Below are 14,561 nucleotides of genomic sequence, written 5' to 3'. Positions count from 1 at the left end.
CTTTTTTGTTGCTGTTTGCTTGATGCATTTTTTTCTATCCTTTGATTTTTAATATATTTATGTCATTGTTTCTACGGTGTGTCTCTTGTAGACAGTGTATTAATGGGTCCTGTTTTTAATCCATTCTATCACTCTCTGTCTTTTTACAGGTTCATTTAAACCATTTACATTCAGTGTGACTGTAGATAGGCGTGAGTTTGTTGCTGTCATTTTGTAGTGCTTTTTTTTTTTCTGGTGCTGACTTTATCTTTTTTCCCTTTGTTCTCCTCTTCTGAGTTACTTTTGTTTGTGGAATTTCTTTTGTTTTTGTAGATTTTGTGTTTACTGAGACTAGTTTTTTCTTCTTTATTTTGATGCATCCCAAAAACCCAGTGCCGTCGAGTCGATTCTGACTCATAGTTACCCTACTTACCATTATCTTCCTTAGTTTAAAGCAGTCTTTTATGACTTGATATCACCTTGACTTCCTCTGCATTTGAAAGGTGTATACCTACATCATTGATTCCCTCTTTCATAGTTCTGACGTTGTCATTTACAGATCGGTCTCTCTGGTTCCCTGCTGTAACTCTTTTAGTTTTGTTTTATCCTTGAGAGTTTATTACCTAGGTTCGTATCTGGCTGATCCTTTCTTGTGTCCTAGATTCTGGTTTTTGTCTGATGTTGTTTGCTCTCTTACCAAGGGACTCCTTTTAATAATTCTTGTAAGTTTGGCTTGGTTTTTACTTATTGCGTTAATTTCTCTTTATATGGAAATGTCCTAACTTTGCCATCATATTTGAACAAGAGTTTTGTAGGATGTATTATTCTTGGTTGGCAGTTTTTTTCCTTAGGGTTTATATTTGTTATCTCATTGTCTTCTTGCCTGCATGGTTTCTACCGAGTAATCAGAGCTTAGTGTTATTGTTTCCCCTTTGTATGTGACTTTTCATTTTTCTTGAGCTGCTCTCAGGATTCTTTCTTTGTCTTTGGTTTTGACGAGTATGATTATACATCTTAGTGACTTTTTCTTTGGTGTCTGTCCTATAGGGTCGCTATGAGTTGGAATCTACTCGATGGCAGTGGGTTTGGTTTTGGATCCTATATGTGGTTTGTTGAGCTCTTGGATTGCCCACTTTTCATCTTTCATGATATTAGGGAATTTTTCTCTCAACAAATTTTCAGTGATCCTCTTTGTGTTTTCCGTTTTCTTCCCCTATTCTGGAAATCCGATCACACACAAATTTGTGCTCTTTGTTGTATCCCACATAGTTCTTAGGTTTTCTTCATTTTACTTCATTCTTTTCTCTGACGTTTCCTCAAAGTGGTATCAATTTTGCTGATCCTATCTTCCATCGTTTCAAATTTGATCCTAGACCCTTCTATTGTGCTATTCATTTCTGAAATCTTTTTATCTTTTAGATTTCTAATTGCTGTTTCTGTGTGATTTTTAATTGTTTATTTAATTTGAAAATTTGTTCTTGTGTTACTTCCTGAATTCTTCCATTTCTTTGTCCATGTTTTCCCTGATTTTGTCTGCATATTCTACTATTTTCTCTGCTTTTTCCTTCATTTTTTTTTTCCTAATCTCTTGGAGATCCCTGAATATTACACTTTTGAATTCCTTATCAGGTAGTTCCAGTGCCTTTTCTTCTACCAGAAGGTCATTTGGTGTTTTATATTGGTAGCTTACTGGAATCTTCCTGTCCTGGTTTTTGTAAATATACTTTGTTATTGCCTGCTGTCTCTGAGACATTTAGAAATTATTTTCTTTGTTTATTGTTGGTAGGCTTGTTTGTTTTGTCCTGCTTTTTTGTTTTATTTGATCATGACTGGGTTGGTAGGCTGGGCATGTTTTGTTGCTTACTTGTCTGTGGGCACAGTAGTTCTCACCACCTTGTCCAGGGGGACAGGGCTGTTCACTTAGTTATAGTACAGCAGGCCAGGTCCACAGTGGGGGTGGGGAAGTAATGGGTCATTTGCAACACAAACTGGGGCCAGCAGAGCTGGTCTGGGTGTGGCATGATGGAGCATGGTCTGGGGGTCTGGAGGTCTACACTGGGCCTGCTTGTGGGTGTAGCACTTGGTGGGGTGGGTACAGTGGGGTGCTTGGGGTGGGGCCCAGGTGTCTGGGGGTCTGTGATGGTGCCATTTGGTGGCACGGTGCTCAGTCGAGCATGGCTGTGTGGTGGTGCAGGGCAGGGTCCCAGTGTCCAGCAGTCCATGCCAGCATTGCTTGAAGGCGCAGTGCCCTGTGGGGCAGGTTTGGGGTGGCGCAGGGCTGGTCCGGGGGTATGGAGGTCTGTGCAGGTGCTGCTTGGGGACACAGTGTTTGGCAGGCAGTGCAGAGAGGCAGGAGGGAAGGAACAGATTGTGATGTGTTGAGAAAGGTAGGAGAGAGAAGAAAGAGAAATGAAGGCAAAAAAAAGAAGAAAAGAACAATATTGTGGCATGGTGGGAGCCAGTGGGTGAGGGGTGGGATAGATCTGGGGAGGCCATGCGCCAGTGGCTGTCTAGCCAAACAATGCAGCATAGCCCACCTATTATGCGTGTAGGTGGCACATGGGGCTAGGTGAGTGGGAAGAAGGAAAGGAAGGCAAAGAGAGAAAACAAACAAACAAAGATCAAAACAAATAAAACAAACAAGGAAAAACAAAAAAACAAACAAAAATATGGCACTGAGGGAACTGGATGTTGGGTGCCGGGTGGAACCTGAGTGGTGGTGAGCTGTTGTCTCTCACTCCAAATGACTATGGCCTTTTGGAAAATGATGGAGGCAGTATATAGGGTAGAATGGTGAGCGGTGAGAAAGTGTGTATATCTGATTACCAGGTGCTCTGTCTCCTGTTGAAAGCTCTGTGAAGTTGCCTTCCTGTACTCCCTGTCAGGGGTCGTTGGTAGCTCTGCTCCAAGATGGAAAAGCCATGTTGCGTTAGCTGGCAGGGGACCTCCTCCACTCTATAGCTCTCTTCTTTCTCTGTCCTCTGTCATTTCTTTCTTTCTGTATTGTTTGATCTAGCTTTATCCCTTCAATGGATGTTTAGGGTTCCAGGATTGATGTTTGTATGTTTTACTTCATGTTTCAGGTCTTTGCTGCAGAGGGATGGCATGGTGCTTCTGTCTATAGGGCCTTATTGGCTCCTGTAACTTTTCTTGGAGGAAAACTCGTGTTTTAGTTGCCTAGTTCTGTCATAACAACAACAAAAAAAATCATAAGTGGGTGGCTTCAAAGAACAAAAAAAATTTTTTTTTTTGTTACAATTCTGGAGGCTAAGAGTCCAATCAGGATCTTAGCCATGTGAATTCCTTCTTGGGCCTCTCTCCTCCTTTCCTCTGTCTGCAAGGAATCTTTGGATTTCCTTTGTTCATAGAGTCTTCTTCACTTGTCCTCACCCTGTGTGTGTGTCTCTGTGTCTTTTTTTTTTTTTTTTGGAGAAAACATGTATAATGGATTTATCTATCTATAGTATTTTTTCTTTTTAATAATTTATTTTATTTTTTACTATTTTATACGTACATCAAAACATACTCCAATCCAATGGTTTCTACATATAAAATTCAGTGACGCTGATTACCTTCTTCAAGTTATGCAACTATTTTCTCTCTCCTTTTCTTAGTTATTTCTGCCCTATTAACATAAATTCACTTCCCCCTTATGATTCTTATTTAATCTTTAATCTTTTTGGCTGCTAGCTGAAAGGTTAGTGGTTCTAAATCACCACCTGCTCTTTGGGAGAAAGATGTGGCAGTCTGCTCTCAAAAGAGTTACAGCTGTGGAAACCCTATGGGGGCAATTCTACTCTGTCCTGTAAGGTCACTATGAGTCAAAATGGACTTGATGGGAATGGGTTTGATGTTTTGGTTTATGGTAAGTTGGTACCAACCTAACTTCAGTAACATACAAGAAATCTATACCTATGCTATTCCTTCCCACGCCCACTTTGTTGTAAAAAAAAAAAAAAAAAAGTACCAACCTAACTTCAGTAACATACAAGAAATCTATATCTATGCTATTCCTTCCCACGCCCACTTTGTTGTAGTTATTAGTAATTATGTCTTTATATTTCATGTGGCCTGTAACATACTTTTATCTTTGCTTTTTATTCATTTGTTTTTAAAAAGCATGAAGAACAAAACAATTAGAATTATCAAACATGAGCACCTTATTACTAGCCCTTATACTTGACCATGCAATTCCCTTTATTAGGAACCTTTATTTTTATGTATGGCTTTGGAATACTTTCTAGTATCTGTTCCCTTCCATCTGCAGAACACTCATTAGTATTTTTTGTGGGGCCAGTCTGGTTGTTGTTAACTCTCTCAGTTCTGTTTGTCTTGGAAAGTTTTAATTTCACCCTCACTTTTGAAGGACAGCTTCCCACAGTATAATATTTTTCGTTGCCAATTTTTTTCTTTCAGCACTTTATATCATTCATACTTGGACTCCAATATTTCTGCAGAGAAATCTGCACTTAATCTTATTGGGAATCCTTTGTATGTGACTATTTGCTTCTCTGTCACTGCTTTCAGAAATTCTCTTTGTCCTTACTTTTGGAGAGCCTAACAATGATGTTTTTTTTTTTTTTTTAACAATGATGTATATCTTTTTGAGTTTATCATGCTGGGTGTTCTTTGAGCATCTTGGATGTGTGGATTCATGTCCTTCATGGGATTGGGGAAATTTTTTGTCATTATTTCTTCAAACATTCTTTCTCTTTCACCACTTTCTGGATTTCCCATGATATGTATATTAGGTCTGTTGTTTTTGTTCCATAATTCCGTTTAACTGTGTTCATTCTAGAGCTTCTGTTCTATTGCTTTGCAGTCTCTGTAGTTTTTCCTGTCTTATCCTCTAATTCACTGATTCTTTCTTCTGCCTCATTAAATCTGTTGTCTGTTGCATTCCTCTTTTCAATTATTGTCCCTTTCAGTAGCAATATTTTTGTTTGATTTCTTTTTTTAGGCCCACATTTTGTTCTTGCAGTATTTGCTTATTTCTTGTATATCTTTGTCTGTTTTCCCTTAACACTTTAATTATGTTTAACATTGTTTTATTATATACTTCCATTCTTTTCTTTATTTGCATCTTCTATAGATGCAGTTTCAATTCCCTTGACATGTTCATTTTGGATGGGTCATCATTTCTCTTTTCTTTGTGTATCATGTGTTTTTTTATTTGTTGTTGTTGTTGGGGCACTGGAATTTTGAGAGTGTCAACTTTGTCAGTTCTCACCAGTATTTGGTATTTTTGTCCACACTACTTTTGGCAAAAAACTCTTAGAAGTGTGCAGACTTTGGTGTTTGTTGGGACCACTGCCTCAGTTCACAGAAGCTGACAGTCCACGTGGCTGGGAGATAGGGAAGTGATGATTGGAGAAATGATTTTCCTACTGTATGCAACTCATTGTTTCATTGATTCTCGCCTGTCTGCAGATCCTTGCTTCTTTCCTTCCTGTCCTATTTACAGTCCCTTAAAAGCCAAGTGCAGTTTTCTTATTTTATTTCTTCTTGTATTTTTTTTGGGAAGTTGGAATGATACCATCTTCCCAGAATCCCCTGTGTCTAGTCCTCTCCTTTTATAAGACATCACTCAGAAATGGTTAGGTTTAGGATCCTCCCTACTCTTGTACACCCTTTTTAATAAAACAAAAGAAAACCCTATTTCCAAACAGTGTTATAATTGTTTGTCTGCCTTACCTTCACCTGGCTTCCCCCGTGTCTCTGTGTCATTGTATCTCTTCTCCTTTTCTTATAAGGACACAAGTCAACAAAGAGATTAGAGCACACCACAATGACCTCATCTGAACTAATTACGTCTGCAGTGACCCTATTTCCAAATAATGTCACGACCAGGTACTGGGGTTAAAACTTTAACATATATATATATATTTAAAGAATCAATTAACCCATAAAAGTAGTAAACCTTAATAGATACTCCTCCAACTTTTCATTTGAACTGTGGTGTTGGCAAAGAATATTGAATATACCATGGACTTCCAGAAGAATGAACAAATCAGTTTTAGAAGAAATACCACAAGAATGCTCCTTAGAAGCAAGGATGGTGAGACTTTGGGTCACTTACTTTAAACATGTCAAGTTTAGACCAATCCGGAGACAAAGACATCATGGTTGGTAAAGAAGAGCATCAGCGAAAATGAGAGAATCTCTCAGTGAGATGGATTGACAGAAAAGCCAAAGCGATGGACTCAAACATAGCAGTAATCATGAAGATGACACAGGACTGGGCCACTTTTCATTCTGTTATCTCCAAGGTCCTGTGAGTCAGGGCCGCCTTGATGGCACCTAACAACAACAAGTTCTCATTAGGGAGTATAATGAGTCATGGGAAATGGTGATGTTTTACCCTCATGCTACAAACAAAGGTTCATATTTAATTGTTTAAAGGAATTTGGGTGAAATATTCTCTAAGAACAGATCTAATTGTAATCGATTGAGAAACACTTAGGTATCTGCACGTATGTCACCTTTGGAAGAAATTAGACAGGATTGAGGAGATACATGTTCTAATAAAGTTTCCTAAATTCCCCGGTGGGGTTATATTTGTTGTCTGAGTGGTACCTGACCTGTTAATGCCTTCTTCATTAGTTTCCTTCTTCTTTTGTCTTGCTTCCTCATCTCCTTTCTGGTGTTTTCTGGCATTATCTCTTAAATAAACTACTTTCACTTGAATCCTTATCTCAGGGTGTGCTTCTGGGAGAACCCAAACTAAGACAGACAGTTTTGCAATAACCGGAGACATTGGCATGAAGACTATAGGAATATTATTGTATTCTTGAGTGTGATAATGTTATTGTGGCTATGTCCTTGCTCTTGGGAGATTCATGTTGAAGTGTATAAGGGCACAGTGTGATGATGTAACTTATTTTCATGTGATTTATCAGAAAAAATGTAGAGAGAAAGGATAGCACTATGTTCTAAGGGATAAATCAAGGTATATGGGCGTTCATTTCACTTTCACTTCAAATTTTTTGATAAATTTAAGATATTTCAGAATAAAAAGTTGGGAAAAATGTAAAAGTTTCTGTGGGTCCTTTGGTGAATGCAAACTTACTTGTGAGAAAAAAATGGTAGAGCTAGCAGCCTGCCCAGGGTCACAATGAGAGAGCAAGAAAAAAGGCACAGGAAGAAGTGAAGAAACACGCAGTTTCTTCTGTGTATATTTTGGTGGTGGGGAAAGTTCTTGAATATGACCAGTTTTCAGCTGAAGAGACTCAATTAATTAATTGGTCTGTTTAAACCTCAATTAGTCTGATTGAGCTTTCCACTATGGAGCAGAAATTGGGGCTCACAAAGTTGGGTAATACAGAGCTTTTTTAGAAGAGCTAGAGAGTGACAGCCATGTGCAAAGGAAAGAGACTGAATAGTGAACCCAGCTGTATAAAGAGTGCATCCTAAATATTTGGGCCTAGTTTGTGATCAGTTCTGAATTTGTCTGACAAGATAGCCCCTTGAGTGTTGCATCTTCTCCTTATCTTTTTGCTGCTTTAATTAGGCCTTGGGAATTTTCTTGACTCCCTTTGGTCATGTATACTGGTCTTTCCCAGGGAGCAACTAAGATGGTGTCTTAGTCATCTGGTGCTGCTATAACAGAAATACCACAAGTGGATGGCTTTAACAAAGAGAAATTTATTCTCTCAGGGTCCAGGAGGCTAGAAGTCCAAATTCAGGGTGCTAACTCCAGGGGAAGGCTTTCTCTGTCTGCTCTGGGTGAAGGTCTTTGCCATCAATCTTCCCCATTCAAGGAGCTTCTCAGTGTAGGGACCCTGGGTCCAAAGGATGTGCTGTTCTCCTGGCTCTTGTTTCTTGGTGGTATGAAGTCCCCATGTCTCTCTGCTCGTTTCTTTCTTTTATATCTCAGAACAGATTAACTTAAAACAACCTAATCTTGTAGATTGAGTCCTGCCTCATTAACGTAACTGCCTCTTATCCTGCCTCATTAACGTCATACAGGTAAGATTTACAACACATAGGAAAATCACATCAGATGACAAAATGGTGGACAATCACACAATACTGGAAATCACAGACTAGCCAATTTGACAGATATTTTGGGGGGACCCAATCCAATCCATGACAGATGAATTTTGGTTAATTGACTAAAACAATGTCCAGTGGCCTTAGAAAGTCCAGCTGATGTGACAAACATGTGACCAGGAGAAGAAGCAACAGTTAACAAGCTTAAGTGTTGGGAAGTGTACCCTGGTCCTGAACAAATGTCTGTCTCAAAGGCCATTGTCCCAAGGTTTTAACAAAGTGGCTGACCTGGAATTTTAGTTCTTAATGATGAGATGATTAAATATTCACCCTTCAAATTATAGAAAATAAATGTACATTTTTTGTGAAATGTGCTCCCAAACATTAACAAGTTTTGTTAGCATTGTGCTATTTTGCATACATTGTTTCTAAGGAATGTCTGAAAATGTAAGAAAATCAAATTTACTAAATATACTAGCTATTTCATTATTTGTTTCACTTAAAATATTTAAGGGCTTAGGACCATTTTGTATTTTGTATTTGTTAGTCCACTTTGCATTGTGTTTCAGACATTTCAGAGGGTCAAGCTTATCCAATTAATAAAATTTCTTACAACCTAAGATAATTTAAGAAATATGGTATTAAATGTTCAGGGAATTGGATCTGTCAGCAGTTTGAGTTCCTGCCCCAGTAGAACCCAGCAAGTTTATCACTGTTGACCTGTACACATATATGTGGCTCAAGGCCTGACCCTCAGCTCAGGCTCTTTGGTAAACAGTGTGGAAAGTTTCCTTTCATGTGTGAGACATAATTATCAGAAGAGCATTTGCTAGTATTTCCCAAGCAGAGAATGTGCTCTACTCCTTATCCCTAAAGGAGTTTTACCTGCACACCTGAGTTCTATCCATCCAAGCAGGCTGGTTCCACTCCCATCCCCCTGGCTAGACCTGCCACAGTGAACTCTTGTTCTCAATTTCCTGGAGGTCTGATCCTCTCTGCTGCTTTACAGCAGAGAGTGTTATTGGTCACCCTTTCAATATGTGCCTTACCTTTCCAACTATAAGCAGTTAGTTTTCCTAGATCCCAAAGGGCTAACTAAGGATTCACTGACTGATAAATACCTGCCAGTTACTTTTCTAGAAGCTGAAAACTCCTCCTTCAGTCCCACCCAGGAAGGTCTATAAAGTTGTTTTTAGCTTTCTTCCGCTGCCTCCAAACTTTTAGGCCAATCAGAGTTTTTGGCCTGAGCCAAGGAAACAAAGTATATAAGTAGAACAGACTGGAGTGGATAAGAATCTTCATGTGGAAAAAAAAAATCTTTATTGTTTGCTCCCAAATGGCAAGAATTTAGTGCCTTTCCTTGCTGACCTATGGACACACCTCTGGCTGAGTGTGAGTTGCTAAGCAGCATGGATTTAAGCAGAGGTGCTGTCTCTCATCACCAACATCTGAGATGTTTTCTGCATCCTATCCACAAGCAGGGCCTTCTGGAAGAAGTCATGACAAAGGCCACCTCATTAATACTCGCCAGAAAATGGATAATTTGTGTGGTCAATAACACTAGAAAGAGAAAGAATAGCACACAATGTAGATTCAAAGACTATTTCAACAACAACAGAGGTTCTATGAAGCTAGCATTAGGATGAAAGTTAAGTATTTTATTAACTGGCTGCTTGTAAAGTCTGTCTTTCTTACTTTCATAAGCATGACTTTTTAATAAATGATTTTAGAAAATAATATATATTTTTTCCCAGGCCTGGAACTTAAAGGAAGAGACACACAGATCCAAATGTATAGATATATTGCCCTCCCTAAGCTACATCTGTCAACAAAGCAAAGAAATATCCTGTGTATTTTTATTTGAATTATGAGTGAAAGCAGAAACTTATCTTCCTTGTTTTAACAGGTGTAAGTTCATCTTCATGCTCAGCACTAATAAATATTTTAGGGTAATACAGATTGTTGATAGCAATTTCACCCCACTTCACTAATTCATTCATTTCCTAGTAACTGCCTACCACATACCATCTATTCCTTTTCTCAGAAACAGATACAATGACTTGTATAAGATATGGTCCCATCTCCAATGGGCTTACTATACAGTGAGATTCCTACATATAATAACACCACAAAATATAAAGTGGTAGAAAAAGATTAATTGTAATTAAAATATTTTATTAATGGTAGGAATTTCTGATTGCTTCCCACTTTCTCTTTGTACCATTTTCCCATTTTCTTCCTGATTTTCAGTATATGGATAAAAAATTACCAATCATAATGTTATACCTACCCATTTTTGAGACCTAAGGGTGTGTTACTGTGCTAGTTCCTTTTCACAGATGATCACATTATTTCTATTGTGATTGAAAATCCCTACAGCAGAAGGGAACACTCCCTGGCTTTTCCTCATTTATAATGAATGCCTTTTCTCAGAGTCCTATAATTTAGAGCATGTAGGTTGAGTAAGGACATTTTGTTAGCTAATAATGGTCTCTAATATTGATGTTTTGTTTTCCACACTCTTTCTTTGGTTTTAATCTCTTCCCTTAACCTTCTTCCTCCTTTGCATCGAGAGCTCCATATTTCAGACAATCAAAACTGTAAGTTCTTTTACAAAGGCCATTCTTTCAGGAGGAAAGTGCAGGGTTTGGGCCATGAACAAACATAGGAAGGAAAGGAAGGCAGAGATTTGAAAACTATTGGCACGTAAAATTTACAAGGTCTAGTGGAGGTGATTGGGCACTGGGCAGTGGAGGTGATAGAAATTTCTGCCTTGGACCAGAGTGTTTCTGAAGGTGCCTTTGACTGAGCAAGTTTGAGGAATTGAGCAGGTTTTAGGGAAGACAATGACAAAAACAATTTTGGAAACATTTCATTAAGTGACATCTCTAATATCCAAAGTACATGTCCAGCACTTTTTTGTAGAGATCAGAGGCCTATACGGAAGAGGTAAATTCACCAATGATGTTGATTTCCTCTGAGTAAAGTATGGAGTGAAGAGAGTAGAGTATTGGTGAACATCCTAGCTGTCCTTGAGTCCCTCTCACTCTTTTGCTGGTTCAGTGAACAAAGCTTTGGGGTGAACCAGTCTGAGAGCTCCGGGTAAGCTGCTGTCTCATCCTTTCCTAAAACTGGCCACTGTCTTTCTGGTACTGAAGTAAATTTTAAGAACTCTGCTACTTTCCTCATCTGAAAATTAATTGAAGCTAACGTCTTTACCAAAATACTTCCATGTCAGCGGTAAAATAGCGAACATTTCTGTTTAGGCCTTCTAGGACCTTCATGTCCTCTGAAGTCAACTGAAATTCAAAAACCTATCAAAAGATAGAGAAAAAAATTTAATTATTTTTAGATTATATAATTCCCAATCAAGACAGTTATCAATATAAACAAAAACATGGCTAGGTACAAAAATTGTTGAACAAAAATCAGTGAATTGTCTAAATACTAACAAACACCAGTTAGAAACAAAAATTGAAGAAAAGATTTGATTTATATTAGCAATAATTAGACATATTGCCTAGAAGTAAATTTAACAGGAAAATATTAGCTATTTGTGAAGAAGATTTTAAAATGCTATTCCAAACAAATCCTTTGCCATCAAGTTGATTCTGACTTATATTGAGTCTATAGGACAGAGTAGAACTGCTCCATAGCATTTTCAAGGCATGGCTGGTGGATTTGAACTGTGAACCTTTTAGTTAGCAGCCAAACTCTTAACCATTGCACCACTAGGGTTCCAATTAGAGAACATAAAAAAAGGACCGAGTAGACTGAATAAATATCTTGTTATATAGGAAAACTCAGTATTATAAAAATGTCATTCATTATAACTTAATTATTAGCTTATCATGATTAAAAAAATTACCAATATTTTTGAGGCTGAAAAGAGAGCATTACACCGGATGAGACACTGGTTGTTCTGGAACATTCCCAGGCAAGTCAAGACTTAGGGTCCTCCTGTCATTGAGCCATTTGCCATACCCTTTGATTAGGCTACAGTGTTTTTATTTTTTTAACAGATTGATGGATAAGGTTCACAGAAGAAGCAACAAATGCTGGAGTGTTCTCAAAGTTGGAAATTTAATAGGATTGAAATAAGTCAATTACAAAAGGACAAATATTGTATGATCCCACTATAACATTTAGATCCTAAAATAAGCATGAACTGCGGGGCCCTGGTGGCTCAGTGGTTAAGGTGCTTGTTTGCTAACCAAAAGGTCAGTGGTTTGAACCCACCAAGTGTTCTGCAGGAGAAAGATGTGACTGTCTGCTTCTGTAAAGACTATAGCCTTGGAAACCCTATGGGGCAGTTCTACTCTGTCCTATATGACTCGGCAGCAGTGAGTGTGGTGGTTTTTAAAGAATGACCTATGCCAGGGAACTGCAAGGCAACTTGACTCTTTCAAATATTAGCCTTGAGCTGAGATGGGGTGGAAATCACTGCTGAGTTTTGGATTTGCAAATCAATCCTTGTGCTGGTTTTCACCCTAAATGTATACTGTCTGAGCAATCAGAGATTCTTTAACTTTGAAACTAATCTAGGGTGATCCTGGATTGGTGGTGTGATGGTTAAGCTTATGCATCAACTTGGGTAGGCCATGATTCTCAGCAGTTTGGCAGATAATCATGGAAGGAGAAACTTTGACACTTTGCGAGATTATATAGGAGAATATAGTAAAGATCTCAAGTTCATTATACAAAGGAAAGGTATAATGAACTTGACGAAACTGAGAGTAAGAAAGTTTATTCATGAAAATATACCCTAAGAAGAGATAACAAAACAAGGAACAAAATACAAGGAGACATTCATAAATGTATCTAAGTCTGACAAATGATTATTATCCAGAATATATAAATGTGCTACCCACCCAGAATAAATGTGCTAGATTGATTATAAAAATACCTCTCAGTTCTTCACATCTTCTTGTATCCACACCCTTTGCAATGTGGCCTATCCAGTTCCTCCCCTTAAAAGGTGGTATCTCTTAACCCAACCATTGAATCTGGCTTAGACTTATTTTGGCCAATAGAATCTGTCAGAGCATTGATGTGGCAGTTCTGAGCCTAGAACTGAAAAAAGTTTGCTTGTATCCATTCACTCTCTTGGATTCTTGCCACTGTCATGGAGTGGGGTGTGGGTAGTCAGCTAAAGAATGAAAACTATGTGGAGGAGAGTTGAGGCACATCCGAAGACAGCCTATTCGGCTCCAGGGGCAGAGCTGCCTCATCCCTGCTCTTGAGTGCAAACAGAAGAGAGAGTCCAGTCTAGAAGAACTGTTCAGCTCTAAATTGTCATCCCAAGAGTCATGACTGAAGTAAGTGGTTTCTGTATTACCTTTTCAGTTTTGGGGCATTTTATTGTGCAGCTACGGTTAAAAATGCAATACGTATCTCCTCCAAGTAAATAAAAAGATAAACAACCTAATAACAAGCAAAAGATTCGAACACAGTGAATAAACATATGCAAATTCAAGTATATTAATATTCAGGTCAATGAGAAGTAAAGTCAGAGCTAGGGGCTACCACCCATTATCCAGGTTGGCAAGAAGGTGAAAGGCTGGTAATGTCAAGTGCTAGTTAAAATGTGGAGCAAGGAGGAAATTCCTATGTGACTCAGAGAAGTGTAAATAGGTAAAATCACTTTGGAAAAAGTATATTATCTAATAAATGTGGAACTTCTCATCTCCTATCACTCATCAGTTTCCTTCCTATTATCTAGGAATATATCCTATGGGTGCTCTGCTGTGTGTGCCCCAGCACATATGCATAACAATGTTCCTAACAGCATTATTCAAATGGGAAAACAAACAAGCAGACAACATCAAACAACACAAATGTGCCTAACAGTAGTTAGATAAATAAATTATTACATATTCATGAAATGTAAGACTATGGAGAAGTAAAAATGAACAAACCACAGCTGCACGCATTACAGGAACGAACCTCACAAACTTAATGTTAGGCGAAATGAAGCAAGTTACAGAGAAATGCAGTGAGATTTCACTTACATAAGTTTTCCAAACAGGCAGTTGAAAAAGGATATTAAGTGATGTAGCTTTAAGTAGCAAAACTACAAAAACACTCAAAGGAAAAAAACGTTAGAAGGATGGATACACCCAGTAGAGGGAGAAAGGATCAGTGAGCTTCAGACAGGCATTATGTGCTGTATCATAACCATAATGATCCTTGGGTCTTCGGTTTATTGTTATAGTTTTAACTATGGATGTCACTTTACACACTCTTGTGTTTATGATAGAATTCATGTTTTAGAAAGCTGTGGGCAAGCAAGCTGACTCAATGACACAATTCTCACACTGACAGCACATGCTTGACTTTGGAAAATGTGTATCTTTTCAGATCAAATTTAAAACTTATGTCTCTGAAATCAACATTTAAAAGTAATATGATGCAAGTGTGTGTGGTTTGCAGTAATTTTTAGAGAGCATATATTCTTTTATATGTAGGGAATATCTGGGAAGTTGTACAGGAAAAGACCAACAGAGATTAGCACGGAGAGAAGACTGGGCAATTGGGAAGTGACGAACAGATTGAGAGGAGACTTACTCTTCCCTCCATTATTTTTAATG

The 14,561-nt window shown here is 38.2% G+C and overlaps 1 protein-coding gene and 1 pseudogene across 7 annotated transcripts in view; both read right to left on the bottom strand.

Moving 5' to 3' along the window:
* LOC126076226 (estradiol 17 beta-dehydrogenase 5-like) overlaps positions 1-2,201 on the bottom strand; it is a 142,113-nt pseudogene extending 139,912 nt beyond the window's left edge.
* The window catches only part of LOC126075017 (aldo-keto reductase family 1 member C1-like), a 240,869-nt gene that overhangs the window by 137,971 nt on the left and 88,337 nt on the right, over positions 1-14,561 (bottom strand). The window contains exon 7 of one of the 7 annotated variants that reach the window (XM_049882073.1): positions 10,897-11,285. The exons of 1 other annotated variant lie outside the window; for it this stretch is intronic. In XM_049882073.1, the coding sequence (XP_049738030.1) occupies positions 11,267-11,285 (19 nt within the window). In that variant the 3' untranslated portion in view covers positions 10,897-11,266. Of the gene's footprint in view, positions 1-10,896; positions 11,286-14,561 lie in introns of those variants that run through there. 5 more of the 7 variants (XM_049882077.1, XM_049882078.1, XM_049882076.1 and 2 more) reach the window with 5 other exon arrangements.

This window comes from Elephas maximus, chromosome 4, assembly GCF_024166365.1.
Source record: "Elephas maximus indicus isolate mEleMax1 chromosome 4, mEleMax1 primary haplotype, whole genome shotgun sequence".
NCBI classification, from domain to species: Eukaryota; Metazoa; Chordata; class Mammalia; order Proboscidea; family Elephantidae; genus Elephas; species Elephas maximus.
The sequence above is the reverse complement of the archived record's forward strand: the minus strand, read 5'-3'. Positions and strand labels throughout refer to the sequence as shown.